Source organism: Danio rerio, chromosome 18, assembly GCF_052040795.2.
Source record: "Danio rerio strain M-AB ecotype USA chromosome 18, GRCz13ab, whole genome shotgun sequence".
Taxonomy (NCBI): domain Eukaryota; kingdom Metazoa; phylum Chordata; class Actinopteri; order Cypriniformes; family Danionidae; genus Danio; species Danio rerio.
In genome coordinates this window covers 43,600,544-43,615,000 of record NC_141038.1, presented here as the reverse complement: position 1 = coordinate 43,615,000, position 14,457 = coordinate 43,600,544, and the positions used below count along the sequence as shown (strand labels likewise).

General features: G+C 34.5%; 2 protein-coding genes and 1 long non-coding RNA gene across 7 annotated transcripts in view; 2 read left to right on the top strand and 1 right to left on the bottom strand.

The window, feature by feature from the left end:
• The window catches only part of chrna5 (cholinergic receptor, nicotinic, alpha 5), a 25,587-nt gene extending 19,812 nt beyond the window's left edge, over positions 1-5,775 (top strand). Inside the window, exons 7-8 of one of the 2 annotated variants that reach the window (XM_087292012.1) lie at positions 2,321-2,671; positions 5,401-5,775. In XM_087292012.1, coding sequence (XP_087148138.1) covers positions 2,321-2,671; positions 5,401-5,559 — 510 coding nt within the window. In that variant the 3' untranslated portion in view covers positions 5,560-5,775. 2 annotated transcript variants of the gene reach the window in all.
• Positions 1-11,770, bottom strand: part of LOC147839804 (uncharacterized) — a 32,675-nt gene extending 20,905 nt beyond the window's left edge. Inside the window, exons 1-2 of one of the 3 annotated variants that reach the window (XR_015515211.1) lie at positions 10,586-11,770; positions 8,042-8,145 (exon numbers count right to left, since the gene is read on the bottom strand). This is a non-coding gene — a long non-coding RNA (uncharacterized LOC147839804). The remainder of the gene's footprint in view (positions 1-8,041; positions 8,146-10,585) is intronic. The other 2 variants (XR_015515212.1, XR_015515213.1) reach the window with 2 other exon arrangements.
• zgc:101040 lies at positions 8,112-14,113 on the top strand. 2 transcript variants are annotated; one of them, XM_087291886.1, is made up of 3 exons: positions 8,112-8,151; positions 11,327-12,642; positions 12,734-14,113. In XM_087291886.1, exon 2 carries the CDS (start codon positions 11,334-11,336, stop codon positions 12,204-12,206), a length of 873 nt encoding a protein of 290 aa, XP_087148012.1. In that variant the 5' UTR covers positions 8,112-8,151; positions 11,327-11,333; the 3' UTR covers positions 12,207-12,642; positions 12,734-14,113.
• The last annotated feature ends 344 nt before the right edge of the window (positions 14,114-14,457 follow it).

Below are 14,457 nucleotides of genomic sequence, written 5' to 3'. Positions count from 1 at the left end.
TTTGAGTAAATTTGTGAGCGGTTGGTTGTCTGTGCGATAAAGATTTACATCAAATATAAGTTTATTGAGTTATATTATTCTAGAAGATTTAGTTAAAATGTACAATGTTTATTTAGTAACACTTTAAAACAATGGTCAGTTAATGTATTTATTAACATCAACAAACAATTAGTTATACGTTTATTATGGTATTTATTCATCTTCGTTAACAATAAGTTTACGTTTGATAACATTAGTTCATGTTAGTTCTTAACTTATTGTGCATTAACTAATATTAACGGTAATATGCTTTGAAAATATGCATTTTTATTCAATGTTTGACGTAATCTCAACTGAAACATAGTCAATAGTGTTTCGTTTTATCACAGCTTTGCCAATGAAAGTGGTTGAGCTCAAGCGCATCAAATGAAAAGCAAATAAGAAGTGTCTTGAAGGGGGCGGGGCATGTCAGATACTAGAGAGCATAAGATTTGTTATGATGTGATGAGAAAGTGTAGTGTGAGATGATGTGAAAAAAAAAATGTTGATCCATTTGGGCGGAGGTGAGAAACTACAAGCTTTACATGTTTATATTAGTTTTATATCTTATAAATGCAAATTTTGTCACTGTTTTTGGGCGCTCTAGCTTATAGACATCCTAAAAAAAACGAATAATACTGATACTAACATATAAAAAAATGTACTTTAATTTCATGTGCTTTAACAAGCACAAATTTAGATTTTAATAATCCATTAGTTAATGCTGAATTATGATTAATAAATGCTTTACAAGACTATTCATACTTAGTTAATGTTAAAAAATACATTAACATCCACTAATGGATCATTATTCTATTTGTTATCCATTTATTTTTCTGGCACACATTGTTGTTGTCTATTTAATCAAAATAACTGTAAAATTGTGGTCATTTTTAATCAAAATCTAATTATTTGCTTCCACTCTGGAATAGGGATGCAACGATAATAGGTTTTTGTTGTATGATTATAGGCTGAGGAATAATCAGTTTCACGGTTATCATGATTATAATGCTTTTATAAGTTTAGAAAGACTCCTCATACTTTAGTGCTGTTAATTGCTGCTCAGTAACCAATTAATACAGCACAAAATAATAATAAAAAACAAACAATAGTCCATTTCTCTCTTTGTGCTTAAAAATAGGTGAAATTATCTTTCAAATTAAAAACATTAATTATTACAAAGTAATAATTTTACATTGAAAATAAATTACAAAACAATTAATAAATAAATAAAAAAAAGAATAAATAAAAAATAGTATTTGTCTAATGCAGGGCTTAAAATTAACTTTTTGACTTGGTAGCACTGGTGTTCCTAACTTAAAAAATATAGAAGCACCCACCAAAAATGAATGAACACCAATAAATTGGCATATTTTTCACATACTGAAATTATTTCCAGTAATGATTATGAATATTAAAGCATTTGCAAATGGTAAATAGTGATAAATTATTTTTACACTTTGTTAGAATTGGTAATAATGGTAGATCCCATTTAAACTTATTGGCAGAAATTTGCACCTCAGTGTTGTATGTTTGCAATAAAAACAAAGTATAAGCAAGAATGATAAACATGTTTGTAATTCTGACTGGCTCATCCAGACACAAGTGGACGGAGTTAGTATAAATAGCTTTAATATTAGGGCAGTCTCTTTGCACTTAGTGTAATTTAAGTAATAATATAGTTATTCAGAAATCAGAATTATTAAACCTCCTTTGAAATATATTTTTTCTTTTTTAAATATTTCCCAAATTATGTTTAACATAGTAAGGAAATTTTCACAGTATGCCTAATAATATCTTTTCTTCTGGAGAAAGTCTTATTTTATGTTGGCTAGAATAAAAGCAGTCTTAATTTTTAAAAAAAGCCATTTTAAAGACAAAATTATCAGCCCCTATAAGCTATATTTTTTTCGATAGTTTACAGACCAAACCATCATTATACACTTATAACTTGCCTAATTACCCTAACCTTAATCTAATTAACCTAGTTAAGCCTTTAAATGTCACTTTAACCTGTATAGAAGTGTCTTGAACAATATCTAGTAAAAATATTGTTTACTGTCATCATGGCAAAGATAAAATAAATCAGTTATTAGAAATGAGTTATTAAAACTATTATGCTTAGAAATGTGTTGAAAAAAAATTGCTCTCTGAAAAACAGAAATTGGGGTAAAAAAATAAACAGGGAGGCTAATAATTCAGGGTGTTTAATTATTCTGGCTTCAACTGTAGATTCTTTTTCAAAAAGCATTTCCATTGTCATATGATTTTTTTTTTGCACTTCTCTTATTTCCTGTCCCAGGTAATTCCTCTGATTGGAGAATATTTGGTCTTCACTATGATCTTCGTGACACTTTCCATTGTCATCACCGTCTTTGCTATTAACATCCACCATCGCTCCTCTTCCACCCATCATAGCATGGCTCCCTGGGTCCGCCGTATCTTTCTTCACCACTTGCCTAGACTGCTCTGCATGCGTAGCCACGTGGACCGTTACGCCACCAGCGCTGGGACTCGAACAGGAGGACTGGGCTATGGGAAGAGTTTGAGTCAGGATACCAACCAGCTCGATGCAGAACACAACCTGCAGGCGGCCTTAGAGTCTATACGCTACATCACACGCCATGTGGTGAAGGAGAATGAAGTCAGAGAGGTAAGGCTGATGTCTTTAAAATATACAGTTAAAGGCTAAATTATTCACCCTACTGTGAAATTTGAATTCTTTTTCAAATGTTTTCCAAGTGATGTTTAACGGAGAGGAGATTTAACACATTATAAACTAGTTATTAAATAATAAAACATGTAATAACTAAATTTCTTTTGTCTTTGCTATGCTGACAGTACATAATGTTTTTCTAGTTAGTTTGCAAGATACTAGTATTCAGTTTAAAGAGCAAAGTAAATACTTTATTATTCATTAGGGTAACTAGGAGAGTACTGTAGCCAGTAGAAATTTTTTAAAAATCTTAAAATCCTCAATGAAATCAACTTTACTTTCCAAATAGTAGAGTATATGTTCACTTTAGAGTGACGCAGCAGGTAGTGCTGTCGCCACACAGCAAGAAGATCGCTGGTTTGAGCCTCGGCTGGGTCATTTGGTGTTTCCGTGTGTAGTTTGTATGTTCTCCCTGCGTTCGCGTGGGTTTCCTCCGGGTGCTCCAGTTTACCCCAGTCCAAAGACATGCGTACAGGTGAATTGGGTAGGCTAAATTGTCCGTAGTGTATGAGTGTGAATGAGAGTGTATGGATGTTTCCCAGAGATGGGTTGTGGCTAGAAGGGCATCCGCTGCATAAAAACGTGCTAAATAAGTTGGCGGCTCATTCCGCTGTGACAACGCCAGATTAATTAAGGGACTAAGCCGAAAAGAAAATGAATAAATGAATGAATGTGCACTTTATTATTTAGTAAACAATCTTCGAAAAATCCCTCTATAATTACTTTTCTTAACTTCTGGTCACATGGAATGCTTTTTGGATGAATGCTTTGAATGTATTTGTCCTCGAACCAAACCATTTACTAGAATCTTCTAGAAATATATTTTTTTCTGCTTTGCATTACTGTGTGTTTTGGTTCTGTCTGTGTCATTTGCAAATGATCCCTAATATTGCGTTTGCAAATGTCTGGCAAGTATCAAACTTAAAACCAACTTTACCGAGCTGTTTTTAGCCACTGTAGCTTATAGATATCCTAAAAATGAATAATACTGATGCTAACATCTAAAAAACTTTAATTTCATGGGGCCTTTAACAAGCACAACTTTAGATTTTAATAGTGCTTTAGTTAATGTTGAAATATGATTAATAAATGCTTTACAAGAATTCATACTTAATGTAAGTAATTACATTAACTACAACTAATGGACCATTATCCTAAAGCGTTCCCATTTATTTTGCTAGCACACATTGTTATTGTCTATTTATTAATTAACAGTTTATCAAAACAATGTTTGTTTTGGTAATTTTTTTTTTATAAAATCTTACCACTTGCTTCCACTCTGGAATAGCATTTCTTTATTGATGATGTCAGTTTGTGTGAAATTTTCTTAGCCACACCCCTTCCAACCATTAGTTTGCTATAAGTGAAAGATGAAAGAAGTGCAAAAATAAACCCCCCCCCCACTACTCAGTGTTCCATTTAAATGGAAAATACTTTATCATGTTGAAATAGAAGTCTGTAGCAACTTATTTTCATGCAGATTTTAACAACTTTAATTGTCATTCTGCAATTGTTGTGGGTGGCAGATTCTTTTGCTCACTTTAGAAGTCAAAATACTAGTTTATTGAAACTTTACACAGCAGTTTGACTTTTTAGGCTTTTTTTCACAGGTTGTCAAAGTTAAAGTTGATCTAAAGCAATTTCCAAAAAATTACAATTCTGTCATCCTCATTCGAGACAACCCTACATTATTTTTTCAAAATTCAGGACCATTTCAAGTGGATGTACACCATGACAGAAAAAAAAGTAGGTGGATGATCTCATCCTTTTATCTGAACTTCTGTTCTAATGTCAGTTTTATTGCTGAAATTCAATTTAATTTATCTTTATTTCTATAGCGCTTTTACAATGTAGATTTTGTCAAAGCAGCTTAACTTAGAAGGTATAGTAAATTGAAACAGTGTCAGTCCAATTGTCAGAGTTGAAGTTCAGTTTAGTGTGGTTTAACTTCACAGCTGAAAGTCCAAACACTAAAGAGCAAATCCATCGATGCGAAGCTCCACAAGTGCCAAATAAAGCAAGCGACAGTGGCAAGGAACAAAACTTCACTAATTGACGGAAGTGAAGGAGAAAAACTTAGAGAAAAACCAGGCTCAACTGGGCACAACCATTTCTCCTCTGGCCAAACTACCTGTGCAGAGCTGCAGTCTAGGCGCTGGAGGGCACTGCACGTCCATCGTCCACTTGAAATATATATATTGCAACTTTCTCCTCATTTAGGGTTATGATCATGCATGCAAAGTTTCAATTTGCTGATGTGTTTTAAAACATCCAAAAAAAAAAAAAAAAAAACTGCTCGTAAACTGTTTGTGTTCTGTTCACCTATTGTAATTCTTTATAGCAACACTACATTACCTAAATAGTGACATATCTTGGTTATAACTTTGTTATTTTAGTTATTCACTAGCTTATGAAGCCAAAACAGGATATTTTCCCAACTTATTTTGAAGGTAAAGTATGTTTTGCTAGCCACAAATGATAAAAATGGCCTATCGTTTTTTTTTTTTTATCAAAATCAAACCACTTGCATATAATTTTGCAACATAATTTTGGAAATAATTGAAAACGAATTCAAATTTCCCTGGGCAGCTGATAATTTCGCCTTCAACTGCATGTCTGCATGAGCTTTGATTTCTAATAAATTCTAATGTAATATCTCATTTCAGGTTGTTCAAGACTGGAAGTTTGTGGCCCAGGTTCTGGACCGGGTTTTCCTGTGGGCCTTTCTCTTAGTATCACTACTCGGCTCTGCTCTGCTTTTCATCCCTGTTATCTATAAATGGGCCAGCATCATTGTTCCCAGCTATGCTGAAATTACTAGCTAAACTACACGAATGTATACACTTCCAAACCTTTTGGCTTGAATAAAGTTTTTTGCATTATTATAGCATTTATTACTGTAGTCTTCAAAACATCTATGCAAATTGTGGCAATCATGCGCTGTCATTTAAGATGTAACATGCTGCATTCTATTCTCTGTTGTATGCTGATTTCATTATATTAAAGTTTACAATAAAAATATGTAGTGTTCTTTGTGAAAAGATCATTTGTATCTCAGAGATTTTTCTTTTGAAAAATTTAAAGTATAAAAGAAAATTTGACTTGTCTGGTATTTAAAGTTGTATTATTTTTTTCTTAAACAATAAATAAAAACACATCTCTACCTAGCACATTAAGCTAGCAAAAGGAAACTGCTAATCATGTGATGCTTTTTAAAATGCATTCTGCCAATGTACATTTAAGAATTTTGTAAGTAGTAATAGGCCAGGAGATTCTTGGCTACTACTTTTTGAAATTGCCTACTACTTGGATCTTGTACCATTTTCTACATTTCATACAAGGTAGGGAAATATGCAATTTTGAATTCATCATTGGTTCTGCTGCCCTAAAATGTTAGCAAAAGACTTTTAGTGGTCAACAAATGCACTGGAATCTTAGTGAATACTTGCTTCACAGACATTAGACATATATTCACATAAAGCTTTAAATCTGTACTTTTAAATGAACCAAGTGCACTTGAAAAAGTTTTGTAATCTGTATGAAACGAACGCGAGGTACAGTCCGTCCTGTCAAAAGCACACCACATGGGAGCAACTACTGAAATGCCCACAAACTAGTAAACAAAGAGTCATTGTCATTTCTGGAGGAGATTCCTTATCAACACTAAGTTGTGAATTACTTCAGAAGACCAGTGCGATCTGACGATTGTTATCCAGAGGATGATAATGTGTAGAACCATAAATGAGATTGTTGTCGTGATCTCATTGCTTTTAAGTGCGCATGCGCATTAGCTTTGACAACCTGAAAATATGCAGATTTACTTTGATTCGAACATTTAGAAACTAAACTTAAGAGACAGTTGATGTTTAATTTCATTGGTGGTTCCAAAAATGTACAGTAATGTAGTCGTAAGCTTGACAAACTGTTTTGGAGAATTTGATGTTTCCCCATTCAGACAGAATGCCCAAGCATACTACCCGAGAGGCGTTTCAAAGATGGTCGGTGAGTGAAATGACTTGCCTTAACGGCACTTTGGCAGTACGTCCACGTTCCATTTATACTACTGACATGCATACTCTTTAGCAGGGGTTCTCAACTGGTTTGGCCATGGGACCCACATTTTTACATGGCCATTAAGCCGTGACTCAAATTTTTAGGAACTATAATACAATTTTAGGAATTATAATTCATTTGTATTAATTTGTTAACACACAAGAAGTGCCAGATAAATCATAAGAACATCACCAATGATATTTTTTGCTGCCATTTAACAAAATGTATCGAATTATAGAAATATTACAAAGTAAAAATGACAAATACTGTAAACAGTGGATAGGGGAAGGAAAGGTTCAGTTACCAAGAACTAAACAGTTAATAAAGCATGTTGTCTGGTTTCTAAATGTCTTTTTAATTAAGAAGGTTTCTTGCTCTCTTGTGAGAGGACCTCACTACTTATGGCACACTGAGGCTTTTTTGTCATCAATATATGTAAAACCATACTTTACATATTTGGGGTCGTACTTGCGATTTAATATATTTGTTGCTTTAATTAAATTAAATTTCACATGTCAAACGGTAGGGTTGTCGTGGAAGCATTTCAAAATAAAAGTCAAAATAAGTAAAAAAATGTAACTTTTGTTGTTTTTTTGACCACACACTCCGCGACCCACTGAAAATGTTCCCGTGACCCACCAGTTGACAAACACTGCTCTATAGAACGTACTTTTCTAATGGCCGAGTAGTACGTTTAAATTCGAATGCAGTACCTACTGAGTAGTAGGCGATTTCAGACACAGCCATACGCCTATACATATGTTTTCTTCTTCGTTTTTTTTTCTCCTGCGACAGAAAGAGATATTTTTTATCATAGATCTTTAATGAATTTCAGTCACATCAGTCAGTCATAATGTAGCTTTGCATAGATCCTGCAGCAGCTTGTTAATGTGATATAGGATTTCACTGAATCATTTATTTTATTAAAATATTTTTTAGAAAAATAAATAAATAAAAAGAAAAAGAAGAAATTAGCCACATGGTTTGATTAGACTTGGGCTGGCCCTGGGCCCTGACCCCTTTAAACTTCACTGGTTCCACTGAGTGCAACAAAAAACAGCCTAATGAGAAAGACCCAGTGTTCCCTATTTACCAGTCCATCCCAGCCAAAAACAATGTGTTTATTTCATTGTGTTTAAGTAAACATAATTACACAGCCTAAGTGAGTACTTTGAAACAACATGAATAACGCTCAACAGACAAATGTGAGTGCATTTTGCTCAGCTTCTTTTTAATAATTTATTCATTACTTACAAGTAATGCTTCACCGTGGTTCAAGGGTTAACTGTCTGTTATCCAAATTCCAGTTCCTCCCTCCGCAAACATTCACTCAGTCTCAGCAAGCTCACTGGCTTCATCTAAGGGTAAGAGGACATTTTTATTAAATAAATTAAAAATGTAGATTATTTTTTAATATTGTCTGTTCAGAAATTTCATCACTATTGAGAGGTGCTTTTCATAATATTACTGTATTAGTGTTTTTAGGTTCTTGTACTCCCACATCTTCTGAACTCTTCTTTCACATCTCTGTTTCTTCCTGTTTATAGTAACAATTTAAGTTGTACTTCAGGTAACTTTATGACTACATGGAATTCACTTTTTGGAGATACTTTAGTGACTGGCAACTGTTTAGGTGCAAAAACTAAATAGTAATCCGGTTAATTCTGGTTTTTAATGTCTTAAAGAAAAAAAAAGTTGTATTATCTGTGTTTTCAAGGGTATTAAAATAATATGAAGAATTAAATCAAATGTTTCTTGTAGTGTAGCATAGGCGAGTTATGTTAATCCTAGCCACCAACTTCAGCAAACAGATCTGCAAAACAATGAGCTCATTTGAGATGACAAACACCTCGCCTTGAATGTAGATGAGAGTAACTGCCTACAACCAGAGACCAAGGAGACGTACAAAAACTAAATAAAGCTGTCAAAAGATCAGCTTATCATAGCGGACAAAAATTGTGAGAAAATGCAAAAAAAAAAAAAAAAAAAACTATTTTTTGATTATAAAAAGAATAATAATAATAATAAAAACTTTACATTAAACTGCAACAATGACTAAAAATGCTGCATTTTGCATGTCATGTTAAATGCCCCTTTAGTGGTAGATGATTTCATCCCCGTGACTGTATTTGTTCCGCAGAGATATTGCTCTCAATGAGATTGCTAAAACAGAATTGACCTCAGGGAATGAGATTGGTAAAAGGTAAATGACCCAGATCCTCCCCAACCTAGGTGGACAGATAGTACTGCCCTAAACTCACACCACTGGTTGACACAGTGTTGCTGTTGTACTCTAAAAGACATTTTGTATTCAAAATCTTTATTGAAATATAATTAATTAATAATAATAAAAATCCTCCTTCCCATTGAAAGTCAGAAACTTTTTTGACACAAGATAAGGTGGAAAAACTGTTGCCACAATTACAATGTTTAAGAGTCCCTCACAAAGAGATTAAAGGATTAGTTCACCCAAAAATTTACACCTGTTGATAATTACTCACCCCTTTTGTTGTTACGAACCCCTGAGACAATTGTTCATCTTCAGAACACAAATTAAGGCATTTTGGATGAAATCCGAGAGCTCCCTAATCATCCATTAACATCAATGGTCACAACTCATTCAAAGTCCAGAAAAGTACCAAAAACACACCATAGACCAAAGGAATATTGCACATAGTTAGTTTGGGTTTATACCCTGATAAATTCATTTAGTTTGAGCAAACACAACAGTTTTCAGCCGCAATGAGGGTTGGTTCTGATAGTAACCACATGGCATGTGTTGCACAAAATAAGCAGAACAAACTAACTCAGAACTAACTCAATCTAAAAAAAAAAAACAAAAAAAAAAAAAACAACTCAGGAGTTTCCCACCTCAGAGTAACTTAACTCAGACTTAACCTCCTTATTAAAACAGACCCCAGGGCCCAGAATGCTTGACATTGTCAAATAAGGGTTTAACCTTGAGTTCATGATTAACTGTGGACTGCATGACAATCACATGACACAGACAGAAGGAAGATAGAAACACTGCAGATTAAGCAAAAGTTTGAAAATCAACTTAAAGCAAATATTATTATATAGATGTAGATCAATCAACTGATAGTAATAATGTTGGATCACCAATAGCTCAAGATTCAGTCATTTTAAAAGCTTTATGTAATAAAGCAAATCCATATGTGAATATTTAAAAATAATTTTTAAATCTAAATCATTATTAATGTTAATTGACAATTTAAAACTATATATATATATATATATATATATATATATATATATATATATATATATATATATATATATATACATACATATACATATACATATATACATATATATATATATATATATATATATATAATATATATATATATTATTTATAAATTTTTTCATTCAAATATGAGTATTAATAATTATAATTCACAGAATTGCCATCAACTATTAAAAGCAAAAGATAAAAGATTTGGACTCTAATATGCCTTTAGTGTGAAAGGCTTTAAATTGCATGAAATGTCACTTTACTCGCGACTGATTGACTATAAAACCTGCAGATTTTCTTGTAAGAAAAAACACAAGCTGACCATCTTATGCTTCGTGTGATTGCATGTCACACTTTCAGGTTCATGCAGTCCAGAGTTAATTATAAACTCTGGGTTAAACCAAGATTTGTTAAGTTTATTTTTAAGCTAATTTCGAGTGGATCACGTGCTTATGATTGAACACAGCTGGTCCAGCATTAGCTATTATATTATTTACAAATTAGATGAATCCAAACACACATAAATACCAAGATTTTCTTACCGTTGTCATCTTTATCTCGAAGAATCAGCCCATCAACCCTTACTCCGTTTCATAGATTGTTCCAAGACAGGGCGGCGAAGCGGCTCAGTTGTTAACAGCGGTGCCTCACAGCAAGAAGGTCGCTGGTTCAAGTCCCGGCTGGGCCAGTTGGCATTTCTGTGTGGAGTTCTCCCCATGCTCGTATGAGTTTCCCTTAGATACTTCGGTTTCCTCCCACAGTATAAAGACATGCAGTATAAGTAAATTGACTAAATTGACACATTCTATAAGTGTTTTAGTACTGGGCAATTGCTGCCTAACCATGTGATGGTGTAGTTGGCAGTTCATTCTGTCGTGGCAAGCCCTAATAATCAAGGAATGAGCAGAGCGAACAAATTCGGGGAACCTCTTGAGACATACCTGAGATCACACTCTCCTCTCTCCTGATGAAACGGGAGGGAGCCCCAGGCTCAAGGCTCTCTCTTGGGACAGCATGCCAAAAATGCTTCATTATCAATCAGCAGCTAAGTGTAAACTCTTGAAATAAAATTTATATCAAGCATTTTGAAACCACTTATATTTAATCAGGTTGGATGTGGTCTGGGTTTTTCTCCAAGTTTGTTCAACTCATTTTTTTGCATTTTTGTCGTAGTTAATTTTACTAAATACCGTTAACATCAGCTTGACTTGCAACATAAATATCAAACAAAGAATTCGAACATAATATAAGAATTAAAACTGTTCTTGCATTGTTTATTTAAGGAATCCAATGGATCTAAGAGGGTACTTCAACAGGATTGGGTTTACTGGCCCATATGACAAACCTGACCTGGATACTTTACGCACCATCCACATGCTGCATGTGATGAAAATTCCATTTGAGAACTTGAGCATCCACTGCGGAGAGAAGAACACGACAGACCTGAACATCATCTATCATAAACTGGTGAAAAGCAATCGGGGAGGCTGGTGTTGTGAAAACAACCTCCTGTTCTCATGGGTCCTAAAGGAGATGGGTTACAAATACACCACACTAGGCTCTAAGGTGTTCAACAAGTTCCAAAATGATTTCTATCCCGTTGACTCTCACCTCATCAACATGGTAGAGATTGATGGGAAGTTTTACCTTACAGACGTGAGCTATGGAGTGTCATGCCAACTGTGGTATCCTTTAGAGATGATCTCGGGTAAAGATCAGCCACAGCCTCCCGGAGTATTCCGGCTCCTAAAAGAAGGGGTGAGGTGGACTCTGGAGAAAACGTCAAGAAAGCAAGTGGTCAAAGATAAGGCCTATGCTAATTCCAGCCTCATTGACAAGCGCCTGACGAAAACAATGTACAGCTTCCCGTTGACACCTCGTGCTAAAGAGCATTTCGTAGATACGCTGGATTGCCTGCAGACTAGTCCCGATTCTAGATTTGTGCTGAAGTCTATTTGCTCCCTTCAGTTACCTGAAGGCTTCAGAGCTCTGATCGGGTGGACTTACAGTGAGATCACCTACAACCCAGAGGACGACTCTGACATGGTGGAAATGAAGGAAATCCCTGATTGTGAAATAGAGACTGTGCTGAGGGAGAAGTTTAATGTGGTGTTAGTTAATAAGCTCACTCCTAAAAACAATAAAGCAAATTATTGCATGTAATACTCAACAGAACAGTACTATTTTACACTTTTATTAGTTAATACTTAATTTTGATAGTCCCCCTTGATGTTATGTTGACTATAAGTAAATTAGCAACTATGAGTCTACTACCTGTCATTAGAATTTTAGTAGACTGATTAATATCTGCCAACATTTCTTTTGGCAAGTTAGTCCCACAGGAAATGAAATCAATTGTAACTTTAGCAATGGGTTTTTGGGGTAGGTCAACCAATGATATGTTTTTAACATGATAGATCACCTTCCGACTTCAATGTGAAAACAATCATAGTCACTTTATATTGAAGTTTCTAAACTGAAGTTTCCACTTTAAAGGGTCTTTGGAATTAAGTATTTTCTAAGGGTACAGCTGATGGACACTTAAAGCAAAGTTAATTTGGGGTAATCTGGGGTCACCAAACCTGTTCCTGGAGGGCCGGTGTCCTGCAGAGTTTAGCTCTAATGCTTTTCAAACACACCTGAACAGGCCAATCAAGGTCTTACTAGATATACTTGAAACTTCCAGGCAGGTGTGTTGAGGCAAGTTGGAGCTAAACTCTGCAGGGACACCGGCCATCCAGTACAAAAATTGGTTACCGTATTGCATTCAAACATGTCCTATTTGAACTCTTCCAAAGAATTAGGGCAGGGGTGTCCAAACTCGGGAGCCAGTGTCCTGAGTTTAGCTTCAACACACCTGCCGGGAAGTTTCTATATCTAGTAAAGCTGCGGACACACTGCATTTTTTCCTCCCATAGACTTCCATTCATACACACGCGAATGCATCAGACCGGAAACGCAAGGTCGTGCATCAAGTTTCGCAGATCGCTGTGTTGGAAAGTTCAAGCTTGGTGAACTCTGACCTGCGAAATTGCATCACTTGAGTGTGTGAGACCATGCGAAGATCAAAACATGCCCTCTATTGACAGAAATTTAAAATATGGAGCAATTGCTGGCTTTTTAAAATGTTTAATTATTTTGTTTAATCCCAACCCTTTTCGTAGCACCGTACGACAGAATATCGAATGCTTAAACTTCAGTCTGACCACATCTTAAGAGCTTGATTAGCTGGATCAGGTGTGCTTGATTAGGGTTGGAGTTAAACTCTCCAGGACACCAACCCTCTAGGACAGAGTGTGGACACCTCAGGATTAGGGCATAGGGATGAGCCATTCTGAATGAAACACAATTTAAAAATACCTTTCAGAGCAGGGTGATCCAGTACAATAGGAACAAAGTACTACTTATATAACAAAAACACAACTTTGATTACAGTGTCCTCCAATATTCAGGTGATGCCGTTGATGAATACATTGCTTATATTCAATCGCATGATTATTTTCAGTGCAGTTTCTACAGCTGGAACAAATGCAACAAGAAAAAAATGGCCCCAAGGCAAATCGTTCTCAATGACCACCCAAACAATGGTGCAGAAGTACATAATCTTAAAGCTTTAACTATAATCTCTACTATAATCTGAGAAATCTCTTACAATTAAATATAGTCAACAGAATGTTTAGTGTAAAAATAAGTAAATATGTGCAAATTAAAGTTACTTTCAATTAGAAAACAACAATCAATGGAGAAAAATACTTATGGCTGCCAAATGTTGTAGTTAAGACATCTACCACCAGAGGCTGACAGTGGCATGACAAACAGGCAACAGAACGACCAATTACTTGTTTATAAACATAATAATAGGACAAGAAAAGTTACTGTGAAAGCCTATGAATTTTTATGTTATGATATATGATAACTGCAGCAGTGATTCTTAGTCTCAGCTTTGCTAATGATTAAGTATGTGTGTAGATTAGCAATGATTTCACATATATTTAGTGGTTGATAGAAACCTGCTCTAAAAAGTTTAATGTACATGGATTAAATAAAACTCAATTGTTTGTGCAAACTTTGTTTTTTTGACTATTTTGTCTTTTTTTGTTTAATGTCATTGGTTTTATTTATAAAATGTTTTAAACTTTTTTTTGTGTATGAATTAGGTTGGCATTTAATGTATGCAAAATCCAGGTTCAATTACTCCATAAAAACAGAATCTAATTAAACTTTTACCTCATTACCTGCTAATAGAGGCTGTAAATGATTGCTGAGGGCCCCTGATGAAATAGCACACTGATAATTCAAATAAGTTACCATTTACAGGTCAGGTTAACAATATAAAATCAGCAGTTTTAAGCTTCAAATAGTAGTGTTACTCTTGATAAAAACATAGACCTCAACTTTTTCACTAATCTTGATA